The sequence below is a fragment of the Podarcis pityusensis genome, assembly GCF_964106645.2.
Source record: "Podarcis pityusensis genome assembly, chromosome: 1".
NCBI classification, from domain to species: Eukaryota; Metazoa; Chordata; class Lepidosauria; order Squamata; family Lacertidae; genus Podarcis; species Podarcis pityusensis.
In genome coordinates this window covers 132,539,110-132,563,592 of record NC_138028.1, presented here as the reverse complement: position 1 = coordinate 132,563,592, position 24,483 = coordinate 132,539,110, and the positions used below count along the sequence as shown (strand labels likewise).

At 47.0% G+C, this 24,483-nt stretch overlaps 3 protein-coding genes across 6 annotated transcripts in view; 2 read left to right on the top strand and 1 right to left on the bottom strand.

Moving 5' to 3' along the window:
* Positions 1-7,489: 7,489 nt before the first annotated feature.
* On the top strand, positions 7,490-12,244 carry FZD5 (frizzled class receptor 5). Its single transcript, XM_081017325.1, has one exon. It carries the CDS (start codon positions 7,497-7,499, stop codon positions 9,207-9,209), a length of 1,713 nt encoding a protein of 570 aa, XP_080873451.1. The 5' UTR covers positions 7,490-7,496; the 3' UTR covers positions 9,210-12,244.
* Positions 12,245-14,741: 2,497 nt separating this feature from the next.
* The window catches only part of LOC308484693 (uncharacterized protein), a 31,045-nt gene continuing 21,303 nt past the window's right edge, over positions 14,742-24,483 (top strand). For all 4 annotated transcript variants that reach the window (XR_013990085.1, XM_081019668.1, XM_081019667.1 and 1 more), the window contains exon 1: positions 14,742-20,555. Coding sequence is in view for 3 of the 4 variants with exons in the window: in XM_081019668.1 (XP_080875794.1) it covers positions 20,234-20,555 (322 nt within the window). In the remaining variant the exon portion in view is untranslated. The remainder of the gene's footprint in view (positions 20,556-24,483) is intronic.
* CCNYL1 (cyclin Y like 1) overlaps positions 21,781-24,483 on the bottom strand; it is a 31,321-nt gene continuing 28,618 nt past the window's right edge. The window contains exon 10 of the mRNA XM_081018694.1: positions 21,781-23,779. Within this exon, the coding sequence (XP_080874820.1) occupies positions 23,663-23,779 (117 nt within the window). The 3' untranslated portion in view covers positions 21,781-23,662. The remainder of the gene's footprint in view (positions 23,780-24,483) is intronic.

The window sequence follows — 24,483 nt, the reverse complement described above, 5'->3', positions numbered from 1 at the left end:
AGGATTCCTTGAGAGGAAACCATGACAATCAGAGCAGTGCAAATTCACAGAAGATAGCTAACTGTACCTGCACAAAGGTCTCTGAATACCAAGTGGGAATATAGCTGTTACCTTGGTGGTTTCTGGAAGGGTCTGGCAACAGGGTGATGGAATTTGCATTTTGTGCAAATCCTCACAGAGCTCTTCTTAAGTTCTTAGTTCAGGACACCAATTCCAGCTCATTTCTTCCTACCTGGATGTTGCACCATGGCTCCAAATACTGAGAGTTTGCTGTCTGCACCTCCATTGACTCACCAGCTTTCTTCTCCCTGTAAAGTGAGAAAGATCACTAGTTGGGGTTGTTATTTTTAATGGCTGGGCTCTTGTGTCTTTTAACACCTGAGTCAAAAAGCAGAAATTTAACAGGAGGAGCCTTCTTTACAAATGTCTTCCAGTGCCAGAGACGGCTCCAGATGCTGTTTCGTTTTGCCCTTCTTGCAAGCTCTTAAAGGAACAGAAGACTTGTTTTCTTCTACAGTGGTACCTCGGGTTACATACGCTTCAGGTTACACACTCCGCTAACCCAGAAATAGTGCTTCAGTTTAAGAACTTTGCTTCAGGATAAGAACAGAAATTGTGCTCCGACGGCGCAGCAGCAGCAGGAGGCCCCATTAGCTAAAGTGGTGCTTCAGGTTAAGAACAGTTTCAGGTTAAGAATGGACCTCCGGAACGAATTAAGTACTTAACCCGAGGTACCACTGTATTTTTATTATTTTTGGGAGGGTGTTGGAGAGGTGGGAAGTTACAAGGTTTTGGTGAGGTGATCTCAGAAATAGCCAACATTGCTCCAGCCAGACGTTGTTGGACTACAACTCCCATCATCCTGAGCATTGGCCCTGCTGAGCCTGATGGGAGTCGGAGCCCGACAGTATCCGCAGTGCACCATGTTGGGCCGCCCCTGCCATTAACAGAAGTGAAATGAAATGTTATCTGTTCTGAGCTGGAGGAACAATGTGGGCTGTTAAACAAACGCATGTTACTGTGTGAAAGATAAATAAGTAGAGGAAGACTCCTTCCTACGGGCAACTGGATTGGAGTAGCCCGGCATGTGTGAGCAAGCGAAGACAGAATCATTTCTATCTAGGGCAAGTGACAACTCAACTGTTGGACAGCGGAAGTGGTGGGCAAGAGGGAAAGAGTTAAGTTTCTTGGAGCAGACTGGGAAGGACAAAGGCACATGTTGAAAGGTTAATAGGTTATACAGTACCTTAACCTTTCCACTTCACTAACCTGATGTGTTCCTTCTCTCCCATTCAGGCTGCTTTAAGCCAAACTCCCAGCATAATAGACAGCATGTTTATAAAAATCAGACTGATGTAACATTAAGCCTTTCTCAAGCTGTTTACACTCTGGAGGTGAATTAGGACTGGCACTTTGTTTTGCTTCGTTTCGTGTGTGTGTTTTATTTTTTTAAAAAACATGTTAGTAACGCGGTTCTGTACAGATTATGGCAAACAGGTCTGTCTTGGCAATTGTGCTTTTGCATCAGGGTGTGGGGTTTTTTTGTTAGGGACGTTTTTTAAAAATCTGTTTCGCAAACCAAGGAAGCTGGAGGATTCGGTGCTGAGCTGCTTTGCAGAAGGTGCATTGGAAAGTGGGCCAAAGAGCTCCATCTGTCCCAGAAGGAAGGCATGCAGATTGATTTTGAGCTGCTTCTTCCTCCTTCTTCGGTGATCACTCTTAGCCGAGTAAGACTGTCTTCATAAACACAGTTTTAACAATGAGTCCGTAAGTGGCTGTGGAGGCCAAATCTTGATCCACACGCCCCTCCACAGTAGGGACATTGGTTTCCGGGTGGGAGTTGATCACGGTGAGGGTTTGCCAAGCGTGCCTTCCTCTTAGCACATTTCTCCCTTTCATCCTGAGTTTGAGCATCTTCAAAGCCCATGACACCTTTGGTAAAGGCTGTTCTCCAATTGGAGCACTCGCAGGCCAGTGTTTCCCAGTTATCAGTGCTCATACTACATTTTTAAAAGGTTTGCCTTGAGAGCAGCTTTAAACCTCTTTTGCTGTTGTTATTTCGCTTTCCATTCTTAAGTTGGGAATAGAGTAGTTGCTTTGGAAGACGACAATCAGGCATCTGGACAACATGACCAGTCCAACAAAGTTGATATTGAAGAATGATATTTGCTTCTTCCAGTACACTGTCATTAGTTCGCCTGTCTTCCCAAGTGATGTGTAACATTTTTTGAATATTTCTGGTTCTGAGACCCTGGCTCAGCCATGTACTTGATGGGTGGCCTTCAGCAAGTCCGCCTCAGTTGACCTTCTGTAAAATGGGAGTTACTGCATGGATTAAGATAAGGAAACGTCAACCTTACCAACCCCAAGTGTTGGGGCAAGCTACAAATCAAAGTCAATAAACAAGCCAGGCAGTGAGCAGGATCTGTCTGGGCATGATGCAGATATCTTTCTGGCAGTGATTCTTAAACTGAGTGTGCGATGAGAGAACTCCTAGTGTGCTGTGAGAAATACATTAATTAAATAGTTAAAGTCGACTTGTGGGCTCAAGGTAGCCACCCACAGACGAGGCCGCAGGATTAATTGCATGGGTCTTACCACCTGTGAATCAGGTGGGGATAATTCTGTCATGTCTGTGTTCAGTCATCCCTGGTGTGTATGAGTTGCAAATTGGTACTTCACCTTCTCTTGAACAAGAGGGATATCTCCCAGAACAATAATTACATGGAAATGTGAGCAACATGGCATTACTCAGAGTGGACCCACTGCAATTAATAGACCTACCTAGCTTGTCATGTTCATAGAGCAGACCCACTCAAATTGCAGTAAAACATAGTGGGATAGTACCCAATAGGTGTGGGTCTTCGGTGAGTAGGTGCCCCTTCCTCTTGCATATGCTAAAAGCAAAAAAAAAACACAACAAAAACCCAGCCTAACAGGAACATTAATGGATAAAAATAAGCACATATTGCCTCTAGCCTAATAGCTATTAACTTGGACAAATGAAGAGAGCATCAGTAGTGGTCGTCACGGCAGTAGTAAGGTCTAAATTCAGTTCAGATATGACCCAAACTTGGCCACAGGGTTAGAATCAGATCACTGTGGCTGTGGAAGAGCTCACATCTGATGTCTCTCTGGGGGGCCCTTACATTCCTCCCCCCAGCCCTCAGCCCCACAATCCCACAGTGCAATGCTAGATAGATCATTCTGCTGTGGCTCTATGGGAAATTCAATGTGTGAACTAAAGCCAGCTGCCACCAAAACCAGGTTACGTCACTAACAGAGGAGGGGGGTCCAGAGGACTACCCGCCCCCCACAAAAAGAGCCCTGGAACCTCTTAGATCCAGATCCAGAGAGTTGTCTCCCGTGGTTGGAACCTCAGAAACAAGCTCGGAATCCAAATCTGGACCTGCGTGTGTACGGTGAGCACAGAAAGACGTCAGATGATATGTAATGCCCCACAAAGCATGTGGGCTACAATCAGAATATTATGGCAGCTGGAACATTTGTAAATTAAATCTTGATTCCTCATCTGAATATCCTCCCCATACCTGTTAGGAACTTGCTGCGTTCCTGTGCAATCACGCCCGTGTTTATTCAGAAGCAGACCCCACACAGTGTCTGTGGGGTTGCTCAGAGCATCAGCTACCCTTTGTTTGACTTTGTCTCCTTGTTGGATTGTGGCCCAGCTCCAATGAGCAGGGCTGGATGTTCTCCATCCTTACAGGTATTTAGCATTTCTCTTCTCTCATTAATGAGGTAAGAAATATGGGAGGGGGAACCTGAGCAAAGCTCTATAATGTATAGCACTAGATAACTGCCAAGCAGTCTCCATCCACTTCCTCCTATGTCTCCTATATTGCTTGCTATGAGTAAGAGGATGGCAAACTAAGATGCCAGTTGATGGGGGTCCCCCCCCCATTCATAGCCTCTTGTTTGCAGAGGAAAGCACTCTCCTCTCCAGAAAGGAGGAGGAGGAGGACCAGTGAAGATCAGTGTGTGGGGCGAACTAGAAGCCCTAGATTGTTTCTGTACATCTCAATGGACTCCACAGGTGATTCCATTTCCAAACAGCCCTTTAATTAGCAGCACTTAGCACCTACCCAAGGGGTGCTAAGTGCTGCAAGCTGAAGAGGATTATTAGCACCTCTTCATGGGGCTTGATTTCTCTGGACAATGCGAGGACAGCCCCCCACTGTTGCTAGGGGAAGCCACAGGAGGAAAATTGCCCTAGATCTGTGTTGCTGGCAATTGCCCCAGTTCGCCACCTAGAGAATATGAAGTTTCAATACTTCATCCTCCAATTATCCTAGCAGGTTCCTCCTACCACTTCCAAAACACAGGCTGTGGCCAGGTGTGTGCAAAGCCTTGAATACATTGCATGCTCTGAACTAACCGAAGGGCGGAAAAGGCTCCGTCAGTCTCAAAAAGTGGCACATATCTGAAAGATGCTTCTTCCACCCCCACAAAATCACAAGGATGGGGAAATCCCTCTCTGTTACTCCACCTTCCATTTCTTATTAAATTCTACCGCTATTAGTTCCTTGCTACACACAAAAAGGTCCCAGAGTGACTTACAGAAACTGATAAGAGCATAAAGCATAAACAAAAGAAGTCATTAGAATATGTAATAGTTTGTGCATTGATGTTACCTCAATAACTCTTGCCTTGTTTTTCGAAATCAATGGGCAGGAGCTTCCCCAGACTGGGAGGCACTGTGGGAAGGCTCTTGCTCAGGGCTAATGCTCCTGCTATTCATGCAAGTCCCAGGTTCCATCAGTGGCCTCTCTTGGCAGGGGCTGGGAGGGACTTCTGCCTGAAATCACAAAGCGCCACTGCCAGTCAGTGTAGTAGACATTGCTGAGTGAGATGGATCAATTTGTCTGATTCAGTAGAAGGAGCTTCCTGGGTTCCTTCCTATAACAAAAAAATAAAAACTTGCTCACCAAGGGCAAAATTAACTTATGGAATTTGGTGCTACAAGACAGAGTGGATTGAGCACAATTTATGTTAATCCACTTCCTCCATTCAGAATAGACTGGAGCAGTTCACACCTGCTTGTATTTGAATTTGGGTAAGAGGAGGAACTTCAGTCTTTTCTGTTTCTGCAAGCAGGCACCCCCTTTTCTGTTTGCCCCTGCCACATTTGTTGATTCTATTGTGCCAATGAGGTGGCACACACACAGATACCTGTGCGCACACATTTAGAAAGAAAACCCACACCCAAGAAGAGTGCAAAAGCTCACAGTCAGGCAGCTGAAATTTTGCTTGTGTGGTTTTCTGGGTTTGTGCACACACCAAAAAGCCACCGTAAATTCACAGCACACACTTTTCAGATGGTTGGTATAGTTTGCTTGTGCAGTTTTCTGGTTTTGTGCACTTTGAAGGATGGTGCCTTTGCTCTGCCTTCATGCTGCCAGATTTCAAGTCAGCATCAAGGCCATGCGCAGAGGCAGTTCCTGTTCTTCACTGGTGGGGGGATTATTATTATGATTTACTTAAATTCCTCTGCAAAGTGCTATGGGTGCCAGTTAACATCAAATACATAAATAGCAGCAATAACACAATTTGAAGGTTCCAGTTACAGATGGGTAGCCGTGTTGGTCTGCCATAGTCGAAATAAAAAAATTCCTTCCTGTAGCACCTTAAAGACCAACTAAGTTAGTTCTTGGTATAAGCTTTCGTGTGCATGCACACTTCTTCAGATACACTGAAACAACTTCTGTTTCAGTGTATCTGAAGAAGTGTGCATGCACACGACAGCTTATACCAAGAACTAACTTAGTTGGTCTTTAAGGTGCTACAGGAAGGAATTTTTTTATTTCGACAATTTGAAGGGAAAACAGTCAAGAGTTTTGTGGCGCGTTGGAAGACCAGCAAAAATTCTATGGCGGCAGTTCCCAAATTCCCCACCCTGATGGAGCACTTGAAAATTACTAATGGTCTTGGTGGAGACCAATCTTGCTGATTATTTTTTTTCCTTGCCTTGACAATCATATTGTTGTCGCTCCTTTTATTGCATTGCATTTTATGGTATTACTATTTGCAATTCGCTGGAAGTCCTCTGCGCTGGACCTGGAGGCTTCATTTAGCCACGTTGGCTAAGTGGGGGAGTTACATATCCTTCCTAAGTCTCCCTTACAGCCGGCGCATCTTCTTCACATCTCGTGGCAGCAGCCAGTGCCCAAAGTTAGTGGCACTTTAAAGAGTAACCCCATTTACTATGGGGTGAAGTCTCCGCGTGGTTGGCATTCAACGAAGTTCCAAGCTGAGCAGACCAAGAACTCTGTCATGGTCATTAATACTGACGGCTCTACTCTGGGGCAAACTTCGCGGTGCCTACCGCCCTCCGTGGTGTTGTTTTTGCAATTAAAGGACCCCTGCCTCAAATAAAGCATGGTGGGGACTGGGATTTGCCAAGGGAGCTGGGAATTGCAGTTCAGGGGAGGGTCAGGGGGAGAGGGTCCCCTTTGCGCCGAGACGCGCGTCTTTGGGCGTCGTGGCGCAGCCTTCTCGGTCTCCCTCCCGGCCCGGCCGGCCCCGACGCGGCTTCTTTCTGGCGCGGGGAGGGGGCGGCTCTGGGGCCAGTGCGTCGGCCGGCCTCCGGCGCGGGTGGGCGGGCCCCGTCGGGGCGGGTGGGCGGTCTTGGCGCGCAGGCACTAGAGCGCAGGTGGCTCCGGCTGGGCGCTTCATTCGCCGCCGGTGGCGCGTTTGGCGGGCTGCGCGCGTCCAGACAGCGACCCGAGCCTGGGCGGCGTGGCGCTTGGTGCCGGAGCCTCCGCCCGCAGCGCCCCGTCGGGAGACCCGGCCGGAAGGAGCCTCGAGCCGGCTGTCGGACGCGGCCGAAGCAGCCAGGGCGGCATGGCAGGCGGCGGCGGCGGCGGCGGCGGCGGCGGCTCCTCGGCGACTCCACGCGGCCAGCCCAGCGCGCTGGCCGAGCCCCGCAGGCGAACGCTGCCCGTCGGAGAGTGACGGCCCCCGGGCCGGGCCAGGACGCGCGTCCCGCTTGCATGGCTGGCGTGCGCTCCGCGCGGAGGGACTTTGGCACCGCGGCGCCCGTGGCCTCGCCGAAGAAACTTTTCTCCCTGGCGATCCCGTCGGGGGACCTGTGAAGCGGAGCCCGCGCCTCCGCCTGCCCGGCGCGGAGTTGGCGAGCATGAGCCGGGAGAGAGCCGCCCCCGCGCCGCCTTGCTATGGAGTTTCGCCTCTTGGGTTGGTCGCGTCCCTCCGGGTTTTACCCGCCTTAAGGCGCCCGGCCGGCCAGGGAACAGAAGCGTCCAGGTGCGCCTTTAGCCGGCGCTGAAGGACTTTGGGGTGACTGGCTTGGCGGGGCTCGGAGCGGACTGCGAGGGGGCGCTCGTATCATGTGCGCCTTGGGCGACGCTGCTGCTGCTGCTACGGGGACCCCCCGGCTCTCCTTCCCGGGACTCGGTCCGAAGAGCTGAACCCAGCGCGCTCCCCCCCCCCCCGCCCCGGGAGGCAGCGCCGCCTTCCCCATGGCCGGCCTCCGCGACGCGTGGCTGAGCCTCTTGCTGCTGCTGCTTCAGGCTCCCGCTCCGTCGGCGGCCGCCTCCAAGGCCATCGTGTGCCAGGAGATCACGGTGCCCATGTGCAAGGGCATCGGCTACAACCTGACCTACATGCCCAACCAGTTCAACCACGACACGCAGGACGAGGCCGGGCTGGAGGTGCACCAGTTCTGGCCCCTGGTGGAGATCCAGTGCTCTCCGGACCTCAAGTTCTTCCTGTGCAGCATGTACACGCCCATCTGCCTGCTGGACTACGCCAAGCCGCTGCCTCCGTGCCGCTCGGTCTGCGAGAGAGCCAAGGCGGGCTGCTCTCCCCTGATGCGGCAGTACGGCTTCGCCTGGCCCGAGAGGATGAACTGCGACAAGCTGCCGGTCCTGGGGGACGCCGAGATGCTGTGCATGGATTACAACCGCACGGAGGCCGCCACCACCTTGCCACCCTTCCTCACCAAGCCCACCCGCCCCTCCAAAGGTGCCCACAGGAACCTGACCCCGCTAAACGGGGCCGGCTGCAAGCGGGTGTGCGAGTGCCGGGAGCCCCTGGTCTTCATCTCCGAAGAGTCCCACCCGCTCTACAACAAGATTGAGACAGGCCACGTCCGCAACTGCGCCGTCCCTTGCTTCCAGCCCTACTTCACCCAGGACGAGAAGACCTTTGCCACCTTTTGGATAGGCCTGTGGTCTGTCCTCTGCTTTATCTCCACCTTCACCACAGTGGCCACCTTCCTGATCGACATGGAGAGATTCAAGTACCCGGAGCGCCCCATCATCTTCTTGTCCGCCTGTTATCTCTTCGTCTCCATCGGCTACATCATCCGGCTGGTGGTGGGCCACGCCAGCGTGGCTTGCAATAAAGATTACAACCACATACACTACGAGACCACGGGCCCTGCCCTCTGCACGGTGGTCTTCCTCCTGATCTACTTCTTTGGCATGGCCAGTTCCATCTGGTGGGTCATCTTGTCCCTCACCTGGTTCTTGGCTGCCGGGATGAAATGGGGCAACGAAGCCATCGCTAGCTACTCCCAGTATTTCCACATGGCTGCGTGGCTCGTCCCCAGCGTCAAGTCCATCGCAGTGCTGGCCCTGAGCTCGGTGGATGGCGACCCGGTCGCCGGCATCTGCTATGTGGGCAACCAGAACCTAGACAAGCTGCGGGGTTTCGTCCTGGCTCCCTTGGTGGTGTACCTGTTCACAGGGACCATGTTTCTGCTGGCCGGTTTTGTGTCCCTCTTCAGGATCCGGAGTGTGATTAAGCAAGGGGGCACCAAAACAGACAAGCTGGAGAAGCTGATGATCCGGATTGGCATCTTCACGGTGCTCTACACGGTCCCAGCCACCATAGTGGTGGCCTGCTACATTTATGAGCAGCACTACCGGGAAAGGTGGGAGACGGCGCAAAACTGCTCTTGCCCTGGGGAGAAGCCCAAGGTCAAGCCAGACTATGCTGTCTTTATGCTGAAGTACTTCATGTGCCTGGTGGTGGGCATCACCTCAGGGGTCTGGATTTGGTCGGGGAAGACCCTCGAGTCTTGGAGGCGCTTCACAAGCAGGTGCTGCCGGAGCGGGAAGCCTGGGAGCACAGGCATGTACAGCGAAGCGAGCGCAGCTCTGACGGCCAGGAGTGGCCTCCCCAACGCTGCTCCTTACCACAAACAAGTCCCACTGTCCCACGTCTGAAAAAAGGGAGGGGGAGCAAAAAAACCCCCAAAGCACCTTACTTGGTCGTAGTTGGGAGCAGGTAAGCACAGTGTGACTTGAGCTCCCAACTGCAAAAAGGTTTTGAAATAACCCCTGGAGCTTTGTTTTTAACCTGTCATTTGGTCTGTCTGTTGTGAAACGCTTTGCTCCATCTCCTGATGGAGACACAAAAGAGGGGCTTGTTTGGGGGAATGGACACATTGCTTTGCCCATATTGCAAGATTGCAGGGTTTACTAAGAGCACGCTACAGCCTTGGGAATGCATTTTGTCCTTCCTGGGGAAGCGTGGAAGGAGCAAGCTAAGATCTAACTCTTTACGTGGGGTATGTGTGAATTAGTTTCCAGGTATAATGAAAAAAGCAGTCTTGGAGGATGCAGTTCTGAAGGGCAGGGGCTGCTTTAGCCTTTCTCTTCCTGCTGTTTTTCCGCTCAGTATGAGTCCCGCCTCCCCCCCATCCCAATCAGTTTCCTTGCACCATTGGGAAAGCAGCTGAGGAGGAGCAAATGGCAGGAAAAGGAACATCCACTGTTCTTTGGCTTCTGCAAAGATATTCAGGATAGTGAAATCCTATACATGTTTACTTGGAAGCAAGTCCCATTGAGGTCGGGGTGTGTGTGCTTAAGAACATAAGAGCAGCACTGTTGAATCAAGCCAAAGGCACCTGCAGTCCAGCACCAGCTCTCACAGTGGCCAAGCAGACGCCCAGAGTGCAGCCAGAACAGCCCCAGCCCCGTGCGATGCCCAGCAACTAGTTTTCAGAGACATCCTTTGAGGGCAGCTTACTCTCGGTCCAAGCGTCTCCTGTATTCTGTGTCTCCCACACAATCTAGTTTGGTCCTTAGGACACTTACTATTTAATTGGTGAAATGATAACTTTAGAGTCCTTTCCACTAGGTTGGGGTGGGCAGCTGCAGTCAGGCAAATGTTAAGTTTCCTGGTAGCAGAACTTTCTCTCGCTATGCTGTCTGTTTCAACAAAACGTGCTACTGAAGTTTTCAGATATAAAGGAGTATCAATTTGGAGGGAGGCTCAAAATGGGTGAGTTGTGGAGCTGAGATTGAGCAGAGTCTGGTTTCAGGTTTATTTTTGGATGGCGTAAGTCCACCATCATCAGTTTTTACGCATGCCTTTGCCAGGCAGTCTCATAAAGCCATTGGTGTATTAGTTTCTCTTCAGCATTCAAAATGAAAGTAGGAAGAGCTGCATGAATTCAGATGCAGACCAGAAGTCCTTGTTAAGCGCTGTACATGATTTCACAACATTTTGCAAATGAGGACTGTGCTTTTCTTAGTGTGTTTTCACTCTTAAGTGCTTGGGGGCTGCAAACCTGTGCATGTTTACTCAGAACTAAGTCCCATTGAACTCAGTGGGGCTTACTCCCAGGAAAGTAGATAGAGGGTTTCAGCCCCATAGTCATTTTCAAAGATGTCAGTCTCTCTGTCTCTCCTATTCCAGTTCCACCTGCCCTGGTGGGGTGATAGATAACAGCAACAAGTTTTCTTAAGATTCATTTCACCGCAAATTCTCTTTCGACTCGGGGGACTGAAAAATCAGTTGACACAAGGTATGAAGAATTACTCAAGAGGTAAAGCTATAAAGAACCACAAAGAATCGATTTATGGCTTGGCACACTAGCAGTCTGATCTTCTGCAAGTTTGTTCAGCAGTATGTCTTCTTGAGTGTAAGGGGACTTACCTGAAAAGGTACTGGGCGTGTTTTGGTTCCCTACTCTCTCCCCCCCCCCATCTACTGAAACAATGGTTCTTGGATAACAGGTTTTTAACATATGGCTGCCCTGAGTGAGGCCGGTATGTATTTGTAAGGTATTGTTAATGCTAATCCCCCTCTGCCCCCCTTTAGAAAGTAGAGCTGTGCCCCTAGCGTAATCCCCATAAGATTGAATGTGTTGTGTGTGTCCCCCCCCAACAACAACAGCTGCAACTGTAGGGAACGACAATCAACACCCCTCCCTCTTTGCAGAAGGGGCCACCTCCATTTCTAGCCTTTGAAGCAGTGGCAAAAGTCACCTTCTAAGGAAAGCTGCTCAGCTTTTAAACCTTAAATGCTGATACTTCTGTATTAACCCGAAACAATATTAGATATGGCAGTAGATCCCTAGCGCTCTATGTGTGTGTTTGTTTCTGTCGAGGGAGCCAGACCTCTTTCAGTGAAAAGTGTTAGCACTTCAGTTCTATATGGAAAAAACTTCATTCTGGTAATAAGATTTTTTTTGGGGGGGGGGCAGGATATTGCATTTGGATCTGCTTTACAAAGAGGTTGGTGAGTTTCTCCTGAACTCTGATTTACTCGACTGCTCAGTTTGTGAACGGGCAACGAATCCAAACCTCTTTGGCCTCCATACAAGGGTGGCATTCATACCACACATTTAAAGCGGATGGCTTTCCCCAGCAACCCTGGGAACTGTAGCTTACACCCCAGAGAGCCACCATTTTCAGCACCCTTAGCAAACTACAGTTCTCCGGATTCACTGGAGGCAGCCGTGTGCTTTTAAAGTGTGGTGTGGATATGACCACCTAGGTTTGTGGGGAAGCAAATCCACCGCCCACCCATTTAGCTAGGGCTTTGGCACTGATCCTGCCCATGCTAAAACCCTAATCCAGAAAAAAAGCCTTTTTCTAAGTGCTGGTTTCCATGTGCACAACTATCACTGGATAACTGCAGGATTCTGTGTGACCTGGGCCTGTGAAGGATATCCATTACTGCTTAAAGTGGTGAAGTTTTCCACATCACTTCCCAAACCATTCCCCCCCGCCCAATGGTTTTGGCTTTCCAATTTCAGTGGGGAAGTTAAGTATGTGCTTAACTCACTCTGTTCAAAAGCAACAGGACGTCAGGCTACAATCCTATATATATATATGCGCACACTTACCGTGGAGTAACTGTTTGAACTCATTGAGCTTTTATGTCTTGAGTAGACGTAACATGGTTTAAAGAATTTAAGCGGGGCTGGCCCACACTTCTCAAAATAAAACAGCATCTTTTCTGTCCAGTTGCCAATGCATTTATTTTACTAAGGTATCCATTGGCCGCCATGAGGTCACTTTGAACAAAAGCAACTCTTTCCAGGATCACTTGTTCCAGTCTGTTTCTTCACGCGCACCTGCCCAGCAGTGGCTGCAATTGGAACATTTCCCCAGTGCCTTCCCTTAGGAAGGTTTCTTCTCATCTCATTTACTGGATGGGGAAAAGTGTGAACAGGATCAGACTCTTACATTAGCCCAGCGGCACAGGAAACAGCTATGCTGGTGGAGCTCCCTCCCTTCTGCTCCCTTCTGCTGCTCCAGAGAAGCGGACACGGAGCAATGGATCCAAACTACAAGAAGATTCCACCTAAACATTAGGAAGAACTTCCTGACAGTAAGAGCTGTTCGACAGTGGAATTTGCTGCCAAGAAGTGTGGTGGAGTCTCCTTCTTTGGAGGTCTTTAAGCAGAGGCTTGACAACCATATGTCAGGAGTGCTCTGATGGTGTTTCCTGCTTGGCAGGGGGTTGGACTCGATGGCCCTTGTGGTCTCTTCCAACTCTATGATTCTATGATTCTCCCCGCCTGCTGCCAAGATAATGTGGGGAGGAGGGTTGCAAGATGATGCCAGAGCTTCCTTCTCTCTTGGATGCTCAGCTCCCACATCTGCTGCTACTGCTGGGCGTTAGCCGGAGGGAGTGTGCAACCTGGGAAAGGACACATCCAGTTCCTGGACCGGATGGCTGTGCGGTGTCAAATGTTAAGCATACACATGGATGCAGCAGGCGGAGGCAAGAGAGGAGGGGCTGGTGGAAACTTGGCCAGAGAGGCTTTGGCCTGGACAGGAACTAGCAACGCTCCCCTTTTCCTCTGGAGCCCATGGAAGGCAGAGGAAAAGTGCCGGGGCAGAACTGTTTGAAGGAATTTGGCTGTACTTCTACAGGCAGTTTTTAAGTATTGGACAGTGTAGCTCCAGCTTGCAGACATCATCCATTGAGTTAAAGAGTTGCTCTTGTTTTTAAAAATTAACACTACCCAAAATATTACAGGGTTCACTTAACTCGGCTTCTCTTGTCAGAGAACTGACAAGGATCTGGCATCTTAAAATAGCCAGGAAGCAGGTTGACATAGACCATAACTTCCTCTGGAGGTGGGGGGAAGAGGAGGGGCTTTTTTTCCTTGACAAGTTTAGTAACTCTCTTTAAAATGGTTTGCATCCTATCCTTCCTCGAAGTCCATAACTTGGAGCAAATAGCATTTTACCTTCAAAGCAACCCTGTGAGGTCGGTTGAGTGACTTGTCCACAGCCTCCTAGTGAGCCTCATTGTGGTGGATGCAGTGAGAAGAGAGCAGCGATCAGGATCTAACCACTGCCCCTCTGGCTGTTTCTGCGGCATATGCACCTTCCTTCCTTCCGGTTGTGCTGTCTGTCAGTTTTATTTAGCACAGAGTTGGCTGGGTGTCATGGAGTTAAGTGGGAGACCCTACCTTGAAGGCGGTGGTTGAATGACCTCCTTCCAGAATCTATGGACCTGCCACTCCTAGTGTACTGCAGGAGGAAAAGGTTAGAGGGATGCTTGGCCTGAACTTCTGATTCTGAATTGGAAGCTGCCAACTGGCCACAATGGTGATGCAGAGGGGTCACTCTACTGCTATACCTCTGTGCTTGGCATTGGTCATTTTGGATGGCAGCCTCACTCAATTTAATGCCAATGTCCATCCTTGATATGCTTTTCTAGGCTGCATTCTTCCTTTCCAAAGGACTTTGGTGGAAAATGCTCCAGCACAGTATCACTCCTTCAAAACAACCATGTTCATATTCATTATTACTGAGCAATTTTTCTTCCGGTTTTCTTTATGAGGAAATTATTAAAGTTGTGCCGCAGTGAGGTTTGTCGTCCCCCCCCCCCTTGCCCAGCTGCTTTAGGGAGCTTAAATGCTGTAACAGTGCAGACCACTTGAAATGACTTGTTCACCTTGACAGCATTAAACATTTAGCTCACAATCTAATGTGGTATTAGGGCACACTTAAATCCATTGAAATTAATGGCCTTAAGTGGAAACTGTGTTGGGGTTACTTTCCTCAATTTGTAGAACAATAAATATTTTGGTTAACCCGAGTTGCCTCCCCCACAAAGGAGAAGTATATCATGTAATATTTCTTGCTAATGGCACAATGGAAAAGATGTTCTTTGAAATATTAGCTTAAACGGCCCTTAGCTCCTCTACCTTCATCAGAGACACCAAGCCAACTGAGCAATGCATATGAGCAAATTTATTGCTCGTTTTGTCTCCCCTGCCCCAAACTGGTTTCACTACCTAGCCAAGCTATGACTGAAGTAGAAAATACTGAATTTCATTTACATTTGTCATATGCTAACAAGATTCATGATTTCTCCCTCCCACTATAATCTGTGCGGTAAGCAGGTTTCAATTGCCAATACTTATTTTAGCATTGTCCCCAGGATTTGGTCCTCACTGCAGCTTCCTCTATACCAAACTCAGTGCAAAAATGAAAAGGGCATTCTTCCAGACTTTGCTGCAGTTTCCTGGACCACTGTACTGATTTACTAAGTAGATCGGCAGTGGCTACGTAAACTGTCTTGCAGGGAGAAAGAGACCAGCTGTATATTTTTTACTTTCCTCACCAAACCATGCAAACATACAAGATATTTCTCTGTAGCAGATGCACATCATTTTTGTATGTATGGGTGACTGCTTTGAAAATCCTGATCTCGCCTATTGTGTCTACTATTCTTATTTCCACCCAATTCTGTACCTAGTGGAATGGCGACACAGTACAGGGAAAATAAATCTGCTCGTTGCAACTTTGCTAGAAGGTACAGGCACCTTCTGGTTAAAGTTTGAAATAGCTCACCTTGCACAATTTGTGAAACACCCAGCCAAAACATGGCCTTGACAATCAGCCTGTTTGTCACTGCAGGCAGGCAGCTAAAGTAGGTTTATCAAAAGTCCTGGTAGGCTGCAATCAATAGCTGGGGAAAGGAGCTGGATGGAACATGGGCTGTTGAGAGGCCCAATTTTAACTTAGGTGGTTTCTAAAGTCACCCAACCTTACTGGTTTAATACGACGTTTGTAGTCTAATGCAATAACTTGATGAATCAAAAAGTTGTGCTTGCAGTAGTTTAGGAACATGACTGCTTATGGTAAGGAAACTAAAACGGTTGCCAGATGATAAAAGGAAGAGATTGAAAAGTAAGAAGGAGGACATAATATATTGCATAACATTGCCTTTTGAAATGCAGAAAACATCAGTGTACAAGTTGTCATTCGTTTTGACACTTACAGGGTTCTTTTTCATTGAGACATTGTGTACACCGGCATGTTCCAAGACAGAATTGCACCGTGTAGTTATAGTATGTAAATATTTGTATTAAAAGAATTAAGTTTGTATATATTCTGAATCTCTAGTGAACTTTTGATACGGGTTGGAAGCAGGTTGTAAATTCTCACTGACAAAGAGGCAGCTTTGGATACAGATAAACAGGATGGAAGTCCGGGGCATTAAATGGCTGTACTTGATACTGGATTCATGCTTGGGTCAGGCTGCTTTTTTTCAGTTGTGCCTTGTGGAGGGATGAAGCTTTTACATACTACTTGCAATATGATTATGAAAATACCATGCCAAATGATGTTAAAAAAAAATGAAAGGAAAAGACATCGTTGATTCTGTAAAAAGCTTTAAGAGGAAATAAACCAACTTCAAACTGCCACCTTAATAAATGCCTAAACATGATTATTGCAAGCATGGTTAGGGAATAATTCTATATGAAAAGTGAACAGTCTCTCTCTCTCTCTCTCTCTCTCTCTGTGTGTGTGTGTGTGTGTGTGTCTGTAGCATTCAACTTTACCTTTCACAGGCCACTAGCTGTTGTACTCTGATATACAGGGCTGTTTTAAAGAAAATGCTGATGATGGGCTTGGTTTTTCAAAAGCTCTGTACCAAACTTCCAGCTTTTGCATAGAAATTATACAGGGACAGATAGTGTAACAGAATCCCAAGCCACAGCAACTCGATAAGAAGTGGCTTTCGAAAAGTTCTCCATCCTGTTCATTCCGGGGCCAACGTTTTAATGATCTTTTTAAAGTATAACAAACTGCGACATACATTTTATGCAAATAAAAAAAGAAACCCAAGAAAACAGAGTTGCAAGAAAACAAAGACAAACCATAGCTTTATTTTCCAGTTTGTGATTATGGTGAACTGAAAAAACAAAACAAAAATTACAGGAATGTATTCTCTGTCTGGGAAAAGAACCATTATATAAAACCATCAAGGAAGTTCTGCTAAGCGGTAACAGGCTTTTGGCTTGGAAGTGGAGAAAAGCCTAGAACCTTTTCCACAGAACATGGCTGGAGTTCCTTCCTCAGCGCATCATTTCTAGGAGGTTAATGCTTGCAGTGCCAAAGAGTTAACCCAAAAGAGTTTTAAGCCAAAAACAGCTTAATTAACAAATTACCACTTTATAGACTTGACACTTTTTTAAAAAAGCTCATCCCAGCTCCTGCTAGCTAAAACTGATCCAAGATACCCCCTCGTTTATATGATTTTCTCAAATCAAGATTTCAGCAGCAGTTTGAGTCTGAAACTGCTATATATACACGAGCAGAAGAAAAGCTACCGAGACAGTGGAGAGACTGAATACCAGAGCCCCCAGCAGCTGAGTGATGGACTGCCACTGAGCCCACAGTCCTTTAATTTGTCATCACACAATGACTGGTTTATGCAACCAACTAGGCTTGCATATTGAATTCACGTACTGTAGCAGGCAGTCTTTACTGAACAGCAGCACAACTAAAAATGGCTCATGCCAGACAAACCACTCCAAATGCAGTGTGAAAATTAACAAGGCACTCCCAAGTTCTTTTCAGAGACAACCGTGATTATATTTCCAAAACATGAAGTGTGACTAACCTCTATTCTAGGTGGATGCAAGGCAGTCTCTGCTGCTGCGTACAAGTACTGCTACTGTCACCATATATATGCATTCAAATGGTTTCGAATATACCATTGTATTCAGGCTTGTAAAGATGATTAATGTCGATCTTACCACCCCCATATTACAGATGGGGCTTAAAGGTTTTGAGTTGCCTGGAGCCACTTAGTAAATTCACAGTGGGATTCAACTTGTGGAATCCTAGTTCGGTAACTTCCAGGTCTGCCATTTCTTTAAGAATAAAAAGTATTCTCTCTGAAATTCTAAAGGAGCAACTCCCCAAATTGTTTTGTATCCTGCTTTTTAGGAGATTGTAAGCATCCTTTACGTCTTTACCAAGGGGCCAGTGGCAGTAGGGAGTTTGAAATTGCACGAGAATTCAAAATTCCAAAGGCAAGCCTTTCCCCAACCAGTTGTATCCTGGGGTGTGATGTTCCATTTCAAGGAACCAAAGGCCACTAGAAAAAGGACAAAAGCAGAAAAACCTAATATGCCAACCATGTGCGTTGCTTGCTCACGTCCCACAAAGGGAGAAACGAGAACTGTTGCCCATGTCCTTACCGTTTATGCAGCTCCTAAAAGTACTGGAACCAGCTCAGAAGACTGTTACGAGTAGGAAGGCAATGCCTTGAGATGGCTGCATCGCAGCTAACCATTTGCACTTCCCATCCAAGAAATAATGCCCATCTCCCCCCTCGCCTACGACACATTGTCTTTAATATGTCACCACAATGTACATCTTTCATTCGTCCACACTGCCCTCAAGTCCAGTGAAGAGGCACAGAAACATTTGTTTCATTTGCAGTGGCCCCTTGTTCTGCATTATCAGACGTCTTTTAACACACACAGGGGAAGACAGTTCCCTCTCACCATAACACAGGTCAAGGGAAGATAAGAAACCCTGCATGAGGCAGGATAAAAAGCACAGATCTTAAAAAAGGAGGTCGCTTTGCTGTCACTCAGATTTTGGACATGTATTTTCAGGATTGTGCCAATGGGTTGTGGCGGTTAAAGGGTCTTACATTGTATGTTTGGGGGAAACCAAGGCTCAAACGTCAGCTCCATTACAAAGCTGACTAGGTAAGGCTCAAGGAGCACTGATTAGTTATTACTCACGAACCTAGTTTATCACCCAGGGCTGCTGTGAGACACAAACGGTGCTGTAAGCAAAGGTCTCTCCACTACAACACAGCACATGCGGCAAACTGGAAGTTTCCTTCCTTTGAAGGAAATCCCTCTTTCGGTCTTAAATCTTTGGAAGAGCTCAGGAAGAGACTTAAAATACAAGGAAGGAAGGGGTTAGTATGCTCACTTATGATAATGCTCAGCACTTGCGCACACAGAGATAACTGTGTGTGAGAGAGATACAGACATGTCTTACAGTTTTTGGGAAGGAAGATTGCTGCTGTTATTGCTGCAGCATTGCCTAGAAGAAGAAGAAGAAGAAGAAGAGTTTGGATTTGATATCCCGCCTTTCACTCCCCTTCAGGAGTCTCAAAGCGGCTAACATTCTCCTTTCCCTTCCTCCCCCACAAAAAACACTCTGTGAGGTGAGTGAGGCTGAGAGACTTCAAAGAAGTGTGACTAGCCCAAGGTCACCCAGCAGCTGCATGTGGAGGAGCGGAGACGCGAACCCGGTTCCCCAGATTACGAGACTACCGCTCTTAACCACTACACCACACCGGCTCTCAAGAGAGCTAGGCAAACACAGAATACTCCTCTCCCCTAAGTGTGTTTCAAGCTGCAAAGCTTGAAGCTATCCCCGTATCTATGTTAAGAAGTGGAGAAGAATCTGGAGCTGGGCTTTTCGTTCCTAGGGAGAAAAAGTAAAAAAGGCAGTTATGTACTAACCCAAGAACCTGGCTCCCTACCAGAAGCAACCTTGTGAATGCTGCAAGCATCTCATTTTTTAGCTGTCATAGATGGCGGTCCATCCAGCTTGCTCGTTATGCCTTTATGCACATATATACAGAGACCTGCTCCATTCACCGGTTTAAGCCCACACTGAATTCTGCTGCTTGTTCGCTCCAGAAAACAAGCAGAGCTTTCAGAAGCTAACATTACATGAAGATTCTATGAACAGGGGCACCAAGCTCTCAAGTCCGGCAAATGCCCAGAAACACCTGATACAAACTGAAGTCACTGCTTTTGATTTCTTGGGGGGGGGGGGGGCAGGATTAGTGATTAACATCTAAAACACGTTTATGTTCTAGTGTACCATCTTCCATTATCTTGGTGGCAAAACAATCTTCTCAGCAGCATCGCTGCTGCCTCCCCCCCCCCCCATTTCAGACACAGGAAGCAATGAATCAGAAGGATGCAGGGCAAGTGGAAAAGGTCAAGAATGAGAGGCTCGGGGCCCCCAAGTTCAAGATCTGTGCTCAAGCCCTGCATCTTTCCAGATGACCTTGAATCAGTCCCATATAGACCACCACAATACCCACGTTAAATGGCTCCTAGCTTCCTTGAGAAATGTAATTCAAACACACGTTTGCCCAAATGCCTTTAGGTCACAGAAATACAGACCCATTAACCATCAAACAGATTCCTGTTGTTACTCAAGTGTCAGGTGGAGGCTGAGTCCAGCACATCAAGAAGAGATTTACCATTTTTCCTATAGCTTGTCTACAGCACCCAGGTGTCCTGCTATGTCAGGAAAAAGCACCACTCACAATTAGATCCAAGCTTTTGCCACTTTTGGTCACTGGGCACCCCTCTCCCAAGAAGCAACCACACCAGTACAAGGAGCAACAGTTTCCTCACTTAAGAACAAAGCCTTTTAGCAGGTACTTGTTCACCTTTACTGGAACACTCCTCTCTCTCCTTTCCCTTCCTTGACACCTACCTGCTTACTCAGCAACAAGCAGCAGCCCTTAACATTTATTCTGCTGTTCAAGTGCAGGTCCTTTTACCTGGCAAACCTATTTGAAGAGGTTTCAATATGTAATTGCCTTGGAGACAAAAACAAACGGTTATACACAAGAGGCAATATGGCAGCAGCAATCAAGTGAGCTGAACACTGACCAGTCCCTGAACTTCCTGTTAAGCACCTATGAATGAATGGGCAAGGTTGGGCTCCTCTTCAAAAACGTATCTTCACGTGGCAAAGTGAGCATACGAGAAACACTTTGCGCTGAAACTAGCACGTACCTTGCTGGTTCGCCATTCGCTGTCAAGAGCTCTTTCCTGTATCAGAAGGACGTTATCACTGACTCAGCAACTCAAATGGAATTTCACTACAGCACTTTGAGAACACAGGTGAATTTGGCAGGGTGTGAGATGTTCCGCTTACTGTACGGTTTCTACTTTCTGAATATACCTTTTCATTGTAAACTGTGCGACATCTCGCCCTCCTCTCCAAACAGTGGCAACCGTCTGTCTGGTAAGTGAAAATGCACACGCTCCCCCTTGCAGCTGCAGGCAGGGTGCTGTTGCAAAATGTTATGATAGATGCTAATGGAGTCTACCCTTTTCCTTCAAGCCCTACTTTCTCACTAAGCTTGTCCCTACTCACACCCACCTGTTGAACAAGCACTTTTTGAATAAAGTGCAATTCAAGTCCGGCGCCTTGCTGGATGCCTACTGGATGTGAATACCTGGTGTGCACCCAATGGAAAGAACATTTTGCAGTTATATTACTTGAAGCTGCACTATGATCAGCTTGAAGAGTTCATGGAAAGCTTGATTGTGTTCTGGTGGACAGAAATACCACAATACCCACATTTAGGTTCAGAAATTAGTTTAATAATTTACTTTGTAGTTTTTTACTTAAAGGCTAGCTGGACAACATTAGACACCTTGGAATGGCATTTCCAGCTTGCTTCACATTCCAGGAATGAATTTGGGAAGTTACTCCCAAGTAAGTACACACACAGTGGCAAAACTAGTAGACTCTCCGCTGAGAATATGCTTTTGACGAAACGATTTCCCCCCCTTATCTTCCTCGTGCCTAGTAGCAAGGTGGGAGACAACATTAAAAAGTCACAATGCTCAGAGGCCTTTCTCCAAGTCCCCCTTACCTTCAGAGGAGAGGAGAGTGGTAGATGGCTATTGCATAATTTCAGTGGTGCTGCCCCCATGTATGGCATGCTCTCTGCAGGACACCTCTGAGGTTGAGAAGTGTTTTTGATGCCAGAAAATATGGCTTTATTTGTCCGGACCATGAATGGGGAACTTATGGCCCTCTAGATATAGCTGGATTATAACTCCCATTATTGCTGCTAACTGGGAACGCTGGCTGGAGCTGAAGCCCATCATCATTGTGAAGAGCCAGATTCCACATCCTGATCTAGCCTTCTAGATCTTGTGAATGTTTATATCCAGCTGTTTTTATTGCTTTATGCAGAGGCTGTTGTGTGTCGTTGATTTGGTACTACTGATTTCATTGTTTGATTAGCGTAGACTGCTCTGGATTGAGTCTTCTGGACTGAAAAATCAGGCAGAAAACTTTTGTGGTAACATTGAGACATTGGATGCAATCTAGCAGGCACCACTAAAGGCTATTTCAGTTCACCTTGGTTCAGGGCTCTTCTACATTTCCTCCCAAGGAACATTTTTATCCAAGAAACTTGGGACCAAGACATACAAAGCACACTAACTCCACCTGATCTTAATTAAAATAGAGTTTATTATTAGCTTCTCTTTTAATACAAACATGAGAAAGGAAAGCCACCTGAAGATGTAGCGTTTGTTTCAAAACTGAATTGTGATTAATACCTGAAATCACAGACTCTGTAGAATGCCTGCCTAGAGCTGGTAGGTTAAAATACAGCATGAGACTTTGGCTCCACCTGCACTTTGCATTTAAAACGGTTTCCTACCCCTTTAAACAGTCATGGCATCCCCCGAAGAATGCTGAGAACTGTAGTTTCTTAAGGTGCTGAATGTTGTTAGAAGACCCTTATTTTCTTCAAGGAGCTACAATTCCCAGAGGTCCCTGGAAAGAGGGATTGCCTGCTAAACCACTCTGAGAATTGTAGCTATGTAGGGAGAAAAGGGGTCTACTAATGAATCTCAGCACCCTTAACAAACCACACTTCCCAGAATTCTTTGGGGAAAATGATGGCAGTTTAAAGTGGTATGATACTGCTTTAAATGCAGATGGGGCCTAACAGTCCAAGTGCCACTGACAATTCAAGAAGCAAGTTGGGCTGGATATTAAGTAAGAGCAAAAGGTACCAGATTGCAATAGGGACTGCTTTCAATGTATAAACTGTTTAGATCATTTGACTTGGAGTGGTGAAGGTTTGTAATCCAGGTTGCTTCCTACTTTTAGGAGCAGAAAACTTGATTCACCCCAAATTCCCATTCTGGACAAGCAAAATTAATTTACACAAAAAGCCAATGTTTAGAAGTTCACTTCCAGAGCAAGGAACATTATATACTGGGTTTTAAAAGGGAAAAAAGTGTTTTCAAAAGAGTAATGATATGAACTGAAGATCATCATACCTCCCTCATCAACACGTCCAGCACCTTCAAAATAGTTCTCCATTGTGAATTTAAAGCTTTTTGGCAGCACGGGACAAAAGAAAACCTTGCTCCATATCCATTGTTTGTAGTGGAAGAGTTTAGCAGAGCAGCCTTATTGTCTGTTCATAGCCAAGTCAGTACATTTGTTCAGGCTAAGCTTTCAATGAATCTCTATTCAGCGCTTCAGGCAAAAGAAAGTGTATTATGCAGACTGCGTCTCTCCCAGGGCTCAACTAGAAGTATAAGAACATGAGAAGCACCATAGTTGACAAGAAATGGACCCTGACCAACTGGCTTTCAAATCAGTGAACACAGAAGACCATTTCTCTGCTCCTGCCCCCAAAGGTTTCCAGTCCCTTGACCATCTCAAGTGTCGGGTTTTGCATTGAAACAGTTAGCGCAGCTTGCTGCTCAGCAGCTCCTTGGTCTTTTGACTGAACTCCAGTGTAGGAATCGAGAGTCTTGCTAGTAAATGTGTGGTGAGGGGAGGGAGGGAAGAACCCTTCACTGGTCAATGCCGTAGCATTAGTCCCAGACTGGTTTTATACTGTGTTAGCATTTAACACTGCACTGAAAGGCAACTGCAGTCTGGTCCTGGATGACTGAGAGGGGGAAGAACGTCGCGACTACTGTCGTGTTAATGTTCAAATTCTAAAATGTAAAACTAGTCATTATTAAAAACTCACATAGTTCACAGCTATAGGCCTACACAGTAAGCAAACATCTGTGGGGGGGGGGTTGGGGGGGTGAGGGACAGTGAGGAGAAAAGGGGGGAAGACTCAAAAGTTTTTTAACCTCTTGATTTTTAATGGAGTGTGCCCATTGGAAAGAGGTTCCATCTCTCCCCCCCCCTCCACTTGGAATCATGCTCCTCTGGCTCTGGGCTCCCTTGGCTTGCTGTGCTCACCCTGTCCGCTGGCTGGAAGACGCCATCGCTGTTGACTTGTGAGCTTGGAGTGGAGGTGGTATCCCCGGCTGATAGGAATCCTGGCGCCACAAGATCGCAGCTTTCCATCTTGCTCAAGAGAGGATGGCGTTAGTACGGCGGATCCCAACTAAGTTATCAGCACTGAATGATCGTCTCATAGCAGCTTTTGACAAATCTTTGTATTTGTCCTCACACAGCCTGGAGATAGCCTAGAAAACATGTTCAAGCCAGAAATATGAGCTCAGTAGGATGAGAATCAGGAATCTCAGGCACCCTCTCTCAGCATCTGTTTAATTGTATTACCTCTCACTTTACTGATTCAGAAGTAGCAGACAAAAAACAACCACCACCACAAACCTAGGCTCATATTGATCTGAATGCTTCTTCGGCAGGCTCCAGGCCAATTTACTAACTAGATTTTTCAATTCTCAAACGGAAACATTCTTTAAGCAGCAGCATCCATAAATATCTAAAGGCGTCCGACACCTGCCTGAAAATGGACACTTTAATTGCATTTGGTGAAGATTTCAGACACTCCTTTTCAGCAAATAACTTCACTGTCCCTTTAGAGAGCTGCACATTCAATATACTTCCAAGTAAAGCTTCATTTGCTTAGTATATCTGAACCAATACCCAGACTCCCTTTGAAACATTTGCTTAATCTGTATAGGTGATTTTTAGCACCCAAAGCAGAACTGTAGTTCAGTCTGTCTTGCCAAGTTCATTACATATCTTTTTCACAACTTCAGGAGAAGCAATGGGCATTCAGCTATGTGGGCAGGGACTATGTTCAACACCTTTCAGGTTCTTGTTTTGATAACATATATCCTGATATGAGAAGCCACACCACTCCATCAGAACTTCTACTTGACTTCCAAACTGGCTCACATTGTCCTGGATATGCGAAGGGATC

What these genes read in the sequence shown, in the direction of transcription:
- FZD5 (XM_081017325.1), top strand. Translation starts at nt 7,497, where the DNA reads ATGGCCGGCCTCCGCGACGCGTGGCTGAGCCTCTTGCTGCTGCTGCTT.